This window comes from Anguilla anguilla, chromosome 15 (assembly GCF_013347855.1).
Source record: "Anguilla anguilla isolate fAngAng1 chromosome 15, fAngAng1.pri, whole genome shotgun sequence".
NCBI lineage: Eukaryota > Metazoa > Chordata > Actinopteri > Anguilliformes > Anguillidae > Anguilla > Anguilla anguilla.
This window is the reverse complement of record NC_049215.1, coordinates 18273267-18283359: the sequence shown is the minus strand read 5'-3', so window position 1 is coordinate 18283359 and position 10093 is coordinate 18273267. Positions and strand designations below refer to the sequence as shown.

The window sequence follows — 10093 nt, the reverse complement described above, 5'->3', positions numbered from 1 at the left end:
GCAGATTTAAAACCACTGATTGTGTGGCCAATTAGAGTTTTGTGTTTCAGGGTTTAGAAAACCAATGCCTGAGCTTAATCACTACAGATTTCACCATGCATGAAGTATACAGGTCACATGACCCAATGTTCAGTGCGAAAACAAACACCCAAAGCCTATTTCCACCTACGTAATTTCTTCACACACCTCTTAAACAGAGGGGAACAGGCAGGATGTGCAGCCAGAGAAAAACATGTCATCAGAGCCATAAAAAGGAAAAATAAAATGCATCATGAGGGGGTCACCCTTAAATCAGCCATAGGTTCCTGTGGCCAGGTTCCTGTTTTTTCAGATTTTCCTCATCTTTTGAAATACACCATTGACAGCATTAGGGCTGAAATCCCGGTCCCTGCACTCTGAGTTGAGTATGTAATGAGCTGTTTGCAGGAGGTGGCTGGACTTGACACACTATTGAATCAAATGAAATAAACACGCAATATACAAGCCTGATATTCTAACACAAATGTAAACCTTTTGCTCGCTCGCTCTGTTATAAAATCAGAGATTTTTGCATCTGCTCAGTCAAGGAGCCATCTTTAAGAGACTTGCTTGTGTAATGGAAATATTAATTAGAATGGCAGTTATTACAGTTTTTACAGGGATCCCCCTTGTTTTAATGAGCTTTGTATCTGCCTTATTTTCCCCATCATATTTCTCTGGGTCTCAAAAGTAGAGCAGTGTGTTTTTATAAACCCTCAGGACTTGACCAACGTTGCATGCTACACTGGCATCACTTACTGATCCACCCAAAACAGAACCTTTTTTAAATAAAAGAATAATTGGGTTACAAGTAATAGAAAAATTATCACATAAAAAGTATGCAGATTTAAGACTGAAATTAGATCCTTCCATCCAAAGTGGGTGCAAAATAACATCTTTACAGGTCTTATAAACTTGTACCAAACTCCGTGATCTTGGAATTGTAGTAACTGATTAGCATGTTGCTAAACATTTTGTGAAAACACCTTTGGACTCTGCTCCTAATACTTCAACTGTCTCTTCAAAGCAAACCTGGCCAAACGGAGATTTCAGGTACTGTAATTTGTTTTACTGTATTGGGAATCATAATCTGATAATTGTGTACACATCCACAGAAATTTACAAAAGTTTATAAATTTTGAAAAGATTGCAGTTAATATGAAATCTCTCAAAAACAGATGTTTAGACTTTAGAGAATGCGAGAATGTTTCAGGATGGAAACCAGGTACAGTTTGGTTGTGGCTGAATCTAGGATATTTAATGAGTTTGTATACCAAATGAGCAGAGCAAATTCGGTCAGGACATTCTTGCTGCGGACAAGACCCCCTGGCCTTCGTGTGTAAAATAAGGTTTGTTGTGTTTCACACTGAGTCCTAAGGATACATGACATAGTTTCCACATTTAATTAGTTCCTGACATGAAAACCTTAATTTAGCATATAAAACCATATAATATAACTTCACTTCCTGATTTAGGCAGCCTGGTCCCTTAAATGTAATCACATGCACAGCATGAAGTAGCCTAATGAGCAATCTTAAAATTCCCATTATTATGATGATAAGGATGATGATGATGATGATTATGATGTTAATTATTATTATTATCATTGGCATAAATTGCAGCCAAAAAACAACAGTTGCTAGCTATCATGACAACCTACTGCAAACTAATCTGATGCTGACAAGAAAAGTGAGCTTGGACAGACTTTTTTTTTGTTTTTTGTTTTTTTAAGTTTTTTTTATGGAATGCAAATACTTGTAATTCTGCTATATTTGAGGTTGGCATATGGACAAGCATTCCACTGATACACAGATTATACCGTGTTATATAATGGGGCCCCTTGTTTAAAATGGAGGGACTTGTTAAATATGAATTGGCTAATATCAGTTTGAGGGCAGCCTTAAGGCCACAGCTACCCCTTGTTCCAATTTATGTAAACACACATTTAACAATGCTGATATGTCAAAAAATAAGCTAAAATAAAAATTTAAAGTCACATATTTTCTTATTGTTTACTGCCATCTTGTGGTTTTGGGGAAAAGTAACAGAATAAGGATTATGTCTCCAAAAACCCTCAAAAATATTGCATTTTACATAGTCATAATGCAAAGGATGACATTATTTCCCCATGCATCCTTATACTATCAGTTATTTCATTCCTAATCAATGGCTGGAAATATATTACATATATATTACACTTTAAAAACAGAACTGTACTCTTTTGTAACATGTATATTCTCTTAAGCACTGGACATTAACCATTTGAATATGGGTTATGTATGTGAGTAATGGAGTAATGGAGACAAAAATGCTAAGAATGGGGAATTAAAGAGGAATGTGCCAGAAGAAAGCGGCGATATTTGAAGTTGTAAATGAGTCCAATGTCCCTGTTTATCTCTCTTCACAGGTTTGTCTAATCATGTATTTCAAAATATGATGATAGCAGGGGAAGCCATCACCCCAGCTCACAGAAATGGGTTTAGGTGGAAGCTGCCTGTGACTGCTCGCATGAAGTCAGTTTTGTTTTTTCTTTCTAATGATTAAGGTGAGGATTTTGGTGTCATTAGCTGGTCCCATGTCAATGCTTACAGATAACATCTACCCTGAGCGCAGAAATGATCTATTTCAGTGGAATGACACCATGTTGCACGTGTATGTTCAGTGTAGGTCATGTGACGGGGTGCATAAAGCATGCTCCTCCCTTCTCCCCTGAAAGAGGCTGTCGTACATTTTTCACGTGTCATTATACCTGTGAGCAGTGAACATTCTGCGCATGCAAACACAGGCCCAGCAGAACAGGAAAGATCACTTTGAAAGGAAGGTGACAGCGCTGATATGCATTACATAAAAACAAAGACAAAAGGATCAGTTTACAGAAAAGACAAACTAGAATGGACTCGCAGAGAGGGGATGAAAATGGGGAGATTCCCAGCAGTCAAGCAGAGTCTGTTGTGTATTTTTCCAACCCCCTGATGAGTGGTGAGTGTGATTATGTGAATCTTTAACAATATTTGCTTTGACCTGTTTTGCTATCTCTGTTCCGCTTCATTGGCCGTGGCAGCTTTGGTACGCAATGGAATGCACATGTTCAACTTTCTCAGATATCCAGTGTCTTGTGTTTTTTTTTTGTGTAACAGATATTGAATCTGATTGGTCACCGTTGCATGATGCTGCCTACCATGGACGGCTTCTCTCTGTATGCACTCTCATTGATCAGGTAGAGTTCTCAATTTGGTTGCTTTGTGACATCACTGATTAGATATTTTTATACTCCTGTATTTACACTCATTTTTTTGTTACTGGTTCGCTGTTTTTCCAATGAATCTGTAGTAATAGCAGCAGTAGCTGTAGTAGTACATGATACTAATACTTATTATTATTATTATTATTGTTGTTGTTGTATACTGTATTATTGTAGTCTTATATCCACATGACATTTATATATAGGAAATGGAGAACATTTTGCATTGTGATGGAAGAGCTTGTGATGATTTCTCTACAGCTGTGGGAGAATACCCGATCTTATCTGTGGCCCTAGCAATAAGGCTGCTTAATAACCCATTTTAACTGCCCTTCACTCCCAGGGCACCAGTATCAATCTGGTTTCTCTGGACAGAGTGTCTCCTCTCCACGTGGCCTGCCTGCAGGGACACACAGCCTGTGCTAAGCTTCTGATAGACCGTGGAGCAAATGTGAGCAGCTGAGCTGTGTTTCTGTGCTGCGTTTCTGCATTTGCTGCTGATTCTTTGTTAGCTACAGTGTAAGCCTCTGTCTCCCTTCAGTTTACAGGTTGATGAAGTGAGTTCAGCTATGTCAGGGGTATTGCAATTACCCTTAGATATGATAGCACACCAGAGAAATGCTGTATAGAATATGTATTTTCTTCAGCTTTTTAAAAACAAATCGGAGCCATGAAATGCTACCCTCTCTTGTAATGTTTTGTGTTGTTCTTGGTGTAATTTTAAGAATGTAATATTGGGAATTTTGCCTGTAAGACTGATTTGCTGTGTACGGCACCAGGTGAACACAACCACTGTAGATCGGGACACTCCCCTGTCAGACGCCTGTGCCAGGGGCCACCTCTCCTGTGTCAGACTCCTCCTCCAGCATGGAGCCACACCCCACGGGCCCACAGATTCCACTTCCCCCATCCACCAAGCTGCTGCTGAAGGTCAGCGGTTGCAGCACAGAGTCAGCAGTGTCCAGGACTGGTAACAAGGCCCCCCAGGGCATCAATGTGAAGTCCCAGTCCTGTCATAATAACAACTGTCACAAGTCTACCTATACCATAAGGAATTCAGGTCGTACAGATATTATTATTTTCCATGTTTTAAAAAAAATATTTATAGTTACATTGATATTAATTTACTATCATATTAAATAAACCTTGATTGCAACCTAAAATTCAAAAAGTTTTTAACCATTGTACTAGATGTTTTGCATCTTTGCAAAATGTTTATATCTGAGGAATAAAGCAGCAGAGGAAGGGGGGATGATGTGGGATAGAGAGAGCATGACATTGAGAAAGATTTGTGCAGACCACACAAAGGGAGAGGGGCATACAGAGCAGGATGTGGGGAATTGCAATTTAACAGGCATCCTGATACAGTCCAATCACATTGCAAATCCCTTGAAACAGTGACCAAATCTTTGCATATCTCTTTGTTTCCAGGTCATGTAGATTGTTTGGAGGCCCTGGTCCAGCAGGGGGCAGATGTTGACTGCTACTCTGAATATTTGGGCACACCCCTTTACACTGCATGTATTAATCAGCGTCTGAGCACGGTGAAGAAACTGCTTCAGTTTGGTATGACAAGCTTGGTTATTTATATATTTATTTTGGGCTGACATATTTCTGTATGTCTGTCTGTCCAAACTTTACTTTATTGGCTTTGGTATTAACATTAACACTGTAAGATATTCACTGACAAATCAAAATGTACTATTTCGATAAGAAAAATGTAAATCAATCCATTTCATTTGTCCAATGAAAATCTAGTTTTCAAGTGAACAAATCTCCAGGGTTGTTATGATTGCTGCATTGTGACCTGCAGAGTTTACTGCGGCCTTACACAGCTGACTGACCGTGGGACTCTGCCCCTCTAGGTGCCAGTGTGAACAGTGGTAAGGGTGGGACCACCCCACTGCACCTGGGGGCCCAGCAGGACTGTCCTGAGCTGGTCAGCTCTCTCCTGGACCATGGTGCCAATGGCAATGCCAGGGACACGGCAGGAAACCGCTCCCTAGACCTTGCTCCACCCAACAGTGCCACAAAGACCCTTCTCATCCAGAGAGAAGGTAGTCCAAGCTAAACATTCTGTCCTAGGTAACCGTCTTGGTTAATGCAGATACATTTTCCTGAGTGTTTTTATCTAATGAACAAATGTCAAAAGAACATTTTAAACCTGTTCTTAATGGGTGCATTGGATATAATTTATATCTATTTAGGAGCTAGGCATACCAACATAGCTGAATTATCCCCATTACATTCCAGCTGCATAACCTTAGTCCCTTATTCTTCTAGAAAGTGCTTATTTAAAGACTCCCTTGGCCTGTTCCATAAATAATTCCAATAGTTTCCTTTAGATTTATTATGTGCAGCCAAATTATACTAGAAACAAAATCCCAGGGAACATGTTTTGCTGGACATATACCAAATGCACACTAAACAGATAGGTTCGCGGTCAGCATGCCCAAGCAAGTCATTTCCAATAATTATTATTTAGCATAATGTTTAAATCAATACATTTTAAAATAGTGTGAGCTTTGCAGGGCAGAACTACTCATTTAAACAGGACTAGGACAGTAGGTGCCCATGCATGTGGTAACATTTAAGCAATCTTTTATCTGCTGTTGTTAGCATTCTAAGACCACACCGCTGTCCTTCCAGCAGGAGTGACCTGCCTGCTCCAGCTGTGTCGCCTGACTGTGAGAAGAGTGTTGGGAGGAGCGAGACTCTGCAAGATCAGCTCACTACTTTTACCATCAGAGCTCAAAGAATACCTTCTGTATCAATCAGACGAACAGGATTGGCAAGGGAGCCAAGCAGTCATTTGAAAACGAAGGGAATTTAATTGGTGATTAGCCTACACAACTTGCCAAATGGTGTTTGTGAAGAAGAGTGAGCTAATATTTTCATTTAACTGACATGTTAAAATGGTAGGCTAGTAATGTTCCCGGTTAGGTTAAAATGTTGGCTAAATCTAGCATTGCGAATTATTGCTATTTTTTTGTTTTGTTTGTTTTTGTGGCATTCTCCATTAGCCGGCTGGTGGAGAGAGCAAAGGCACCTGGGTTGCGTTGGGTAATCAGCCCAGGTGCTTAAAGGTATGCTGCTCTCCACAGTTCGGGGCCGAGACTGGGAGTTCATACCGAAAGCGCGTTTAAGATTTCGTTCCGTTTTATTTTGGAGCTCTGTTCGAACCAGGAAATAAAGGGAAAAGAAAGTAATCCTCAGTTGGGATGTTGGAGCATAGGCATATAGGCTATAGGAGCTGGCGCCGGTTGAAAACCGGGCCAGTTACGGGCGGCAAACGGGGAAGTGGTCGCGCTGTTTTATTTTCTTGTGTTTTTTTTTTTTTTTTTGTTATTTTAGCTTGTTGTTGGTGCCACACTGGCGTGTGAGAAGTTGCAAAAAAAAAAAAAACACCCTTTCAGATTGTTGTTAAACGCCTAGTTTTTTGTAAAATGTTTTCAGAAAAACTTGTAAAGTTGCTTAATTAAAATGGTACAGATATTTCTCCGGTTTCGCATTGGCGGAATGAGCTTGCAGAATTATTTTATGATCTGCATAACCCTGCACTAGGAGCCTTGTAATATCAGAAGAAAAGGTGCCCATGTAAAATGCATCATGGCATGATCTGCCATTTGACGGTTAAATCGAGGTCCTTCCAGTGAGGTCGGAGGCTGAGCTGCAAGACTCAGTGTGTGTGTGTGTGTGACTGGTACCTGTAATTCTCAGAAAAGACACAAGGGGGAAGGACAGTATCTCTTTTCCTGACTAGATCCAGACTGGATTTAAAACTGTGTGCGCGCGCTCTAATTTCCAAAGAATATGAACAATACTTAATTTGCATTTTTAAATTTTCCACATCTATAATCATAATCAATCCATTGTTTGAACAACAAGGGAAAACAAAAACATAAATCTGTTTATTTATCGAACAGTGTTGCAGGTCTAGACCAAGTATGTATTTTAATCACACAACCACACGTGAAATTGCAATTTGTATTATATAGGTAAAACTTAACGAGATCACAAGAATTTGTGAACACAAATGCTCTATACATAACAGGGATGAGAATTATCAGTAGTGATAACATTTTTATGAGGTCCTTTTTCTCATTCATTGGAGTAACTTTAGTCCATCTAAAAGAAATAGGTGACAAGAAATTTTGAGATTGGCTCTCAAGGCATGAAACATCCCTTAGCCAAGGGAGAGCATCAGTGTGATAGCAATATTTTTTATTAGGTAAACAAGATGCCAGGCACGTTGTGCAGTGGTTTCCACACTGGGTCAGGACCCACTAGTAGGTTGTGTGGAGGGCGGTTGAGTGGCTTGCGAGATAACACACACACACACACACACACACACACACCAGTCAAATGAGGTACTGCACCTGTTACATGTAGTTCAGTAGTTTGATACTCATAACTTTTTTTTGCATTATTAACAGGTTGAACCATAAAAAAAGTTTTTTGCTCATTGGCTGGTGGTCTCAGAGCATGTGAGCTGTTTTTGTAGAGCAGATTGGGTGCTTGACTTTTAGGGGAAGACGGCTGTTTATAATTGAAGAATTATCTGGATTCTTCCAACTAAATGTTTTTTTTTTTAATTTGTGGTGTGTGTGTTTAAAATCTTAGTACTGTCTGTAAAGCAAGTACTTTAGTGCTCAGCCTGTCTCTCTAACATATGTGGACATGGCTCATTCACATGACACAGCTATGAGAACAACTAGGGCAGAACACCCTGGATTTCCAAGAAAACAGAGGATAGAGAAGGGAGGTGGGGAGAAGGTGAAGTTTAGGATTGGCCACTAGGAGTTTCCTTCTCTGTTTACCCTCTATTTCTATCTGTAAATCCTGTCAGTTTTCATGGGCTATTTCCCTGAAATGGTGTTAGCATGAATCCTGCAGTCGTGTCTGCCATGATGGAACCCTCGGGTGTGGTGTGGATCCTTAGAGACGGTATGCGAAACCTCTTTCACAGCTGTGCCTGAACGGCCCCTTGTAACTGGCTGTCAGGTCTGCCCATGCCTGACACTGATCGCAGTTGACATCAGACCCGATAGGTGGAGATCACAGCCGTCTTAAAAGCCTCAAGTGGAGAGGCACCAAGTTATATTCTGAGAACTCCTACAAGCGGCTGTCACACTATGACCTCTCACCATGTCTGAAAAAAAACATTCTCTAACAATAGAGGAGATTATATTGGAAGATCAAAGTGAAGGAGGATAGACACAGATGACCATGTAATGAATGAATTCCTTAAGGTTTTTCCCGTCATTTCATTGCAATGTTACTAAAGAAGAATTTTATGAATCTACCATGTACTTCTGCATAATTTGCCATGGTAAATACAAATTGAAGTGTCTGGCATTAAATTAAGTTTAACTATGTATTGCAAAGTATGCATATTTACATTTATATTAAATGTCGCATTTGTTTTCACAGTGCAGATTTTAATTAGTTCCAGCCGGTGTACAAATTCCGTTTCACAACATACTAGTCCAAGCAAAAATACTGTTTACCGATGCCACATTGCAATTGGCTAATGCATATTTTTCCATTAATCATTTTCTTGTTGAGAATAAGGCACAGTGCAATAGAGGACATTGAAGGCACTCCTTGAAATGAAATTTAATGTCCTCATTGCTGTGTTTCCAGTGCCCACAGTCAACACTACTAAAAAGTAGCCAAAAGGTATCTGCCAGTATTGTTGTTGCCAATGCACTTAATGATTGGTTGAGCTTTTGTCGGTTTTATAAAAAAACAAGGTGACACTGCTGCCATCTTATCCCTATAATTTTATTTCTGGTAATATTATGTTCAAGAAATAGACTAGACTCTGCCAAATTCATGAGGAAATAATCACTACCCTTGTTGCAAAACCACACAGATAACATGTGGCCAGAGAATCTAACACAGGGGCAAAGTGCAGAGAGGAGTGAGCGATTTGGGAAGGTTTGTTTCCCATATCCAGAAATAAGCCCTTTTCACCTCCTCCAAAATATCCCCTGCCTGGCGCACTATTAACACATTAATTACACAATATTTAAAGAAAATCAACTCCCTGAAATAAGTTTGGGCCCCTCAAAGGGAAATGTATGTCTGCCTTTTAAAATTAGTCCTGGCCACCTTGATCAGCTTGTCCCCTAAGTTTTTTATCTGTGACATGGAAATTTAGGATATGTTCAAGCTGAATTCCCTCTTACACCCCCCAATGAGCAGTGTCTGGGACTCTGGGGTCTGATTTCCTTTTAATTCTCAGACACGTGTTCTGTTTTGAGCATTGTAGTGGGTCACAGATCACAAACTTGCTTATTAAGCAGATTGCCATCCAAGCAGATTCAAGTTCAATTTAACCTTTAAACCTCTTTCATATTAACATGAATTCATGTCCACAGAGTATTTAGGATCATAAAAAAATGTGAATGTATGATCCTTGAATATTTACGTACTCCATCTGCTACCTGTGATTACACATTCATACACTATGTAAATTATTTATTTATTTTTAAATAAAGGGGTACATACACATATTTAGTATATGCAAGACAAATATACGTTTTTAGAAGCTGTTGAATTTGAAAAAGAAAATGCTGGGAAAATTAAATTCCGGTAAGAGCAGCATGGCTGCCCTTACTGTTGAGGTAAGAGGACAGGGTGATGTAGTGGGACAGTTGGTGTGTAAACAGAGTGCACGGTTGGGGTGGTGGTGGGTCGAGAGGGCAGTTTCTGTGGGCCTGTGCCTACAACAGTTTCGATCCAGAGCCACTCTGTCCAACGAAGCATCAACCCTGCACAGCCCTTTAATTCCAGCCCGTGACCCCTCTGAAACAGACTCATTATCAG

At 39.8% G+C, this 10093-nt stretch overlaps 1 protein-coding gene across 5 annotated transcripts; it reads left to right on the top strand.

Annotated features, from left to right (window-relative positions):
- The first annotated feature begins 85 nt into the window (after window positions 1-85).
- Window positions 86-6779, top strand: LOC118214284 (ankyrin repeat and SOCS box protein 9-like). 5 transcript variants are annotated; one of them, XM_035394144.1, is made up of 8 exons: window positions 1038-1071; window positions 2426-2997; window positions 3156-3235; window positions 3603-3710; window positions 4039-4189; window positions 4691-4825; window positions 5125-5316; window positions 5909-6779. In XM_035394144.1, exons 2-8 carry the CDS (start codon window positions 2910-2912, stop codon window positions 6073-6075), a joined length of 921 nt encoding a protein of 306 aa, XP_035250035.1. In that variant the 5' UTR covers window positions 1038-1071; window positions 2426-2909; the 3' UTR covers window positions 6076-6779. The 5 variants fall into 5 exon arrangements, with proteins under 5 accessions (XP_035250036.1, XP_035250034.1, XP_035250038.1 ...); XM_035394145.1 differs by having other exon boundaries at window positions 86-2997; window positions 5912-6779; XM_035394143.1 differs by having other exon boundaries at window positions 466-2997.
- The last annotated feature ends 3314 nt before the right edge of the window (window positions 6780-10093 follow it).

What these genes read in the sequence shown, in the direction of transcription:
- LOC118214284 (XM_035394143.1), top strand. Translation starts at nt 2,910, where the DNA reads ATGGACTCGCAGAGAGGGGATGAAAATGGGGAGATTCCCAGCAGTCAA. An exon ending in TATGCACTCTCATTGATCAG is followed by an intron (nt 3,236 to 3,602) that starts GTAGAGTTCTCA and finishes CTTCACTCCCAG; the next exon opens with GGCACCAGTATCAATCTGGT. An exon ending in GAAGAAACTGCTTCAGTTTG is followed by an intron (nt 4,826 to 5,124) that starts GTATGACAAGCT and finishes CTGCCCCTCTAG; the next exon opens with GTGCCAGTGTGAACAGTGGT.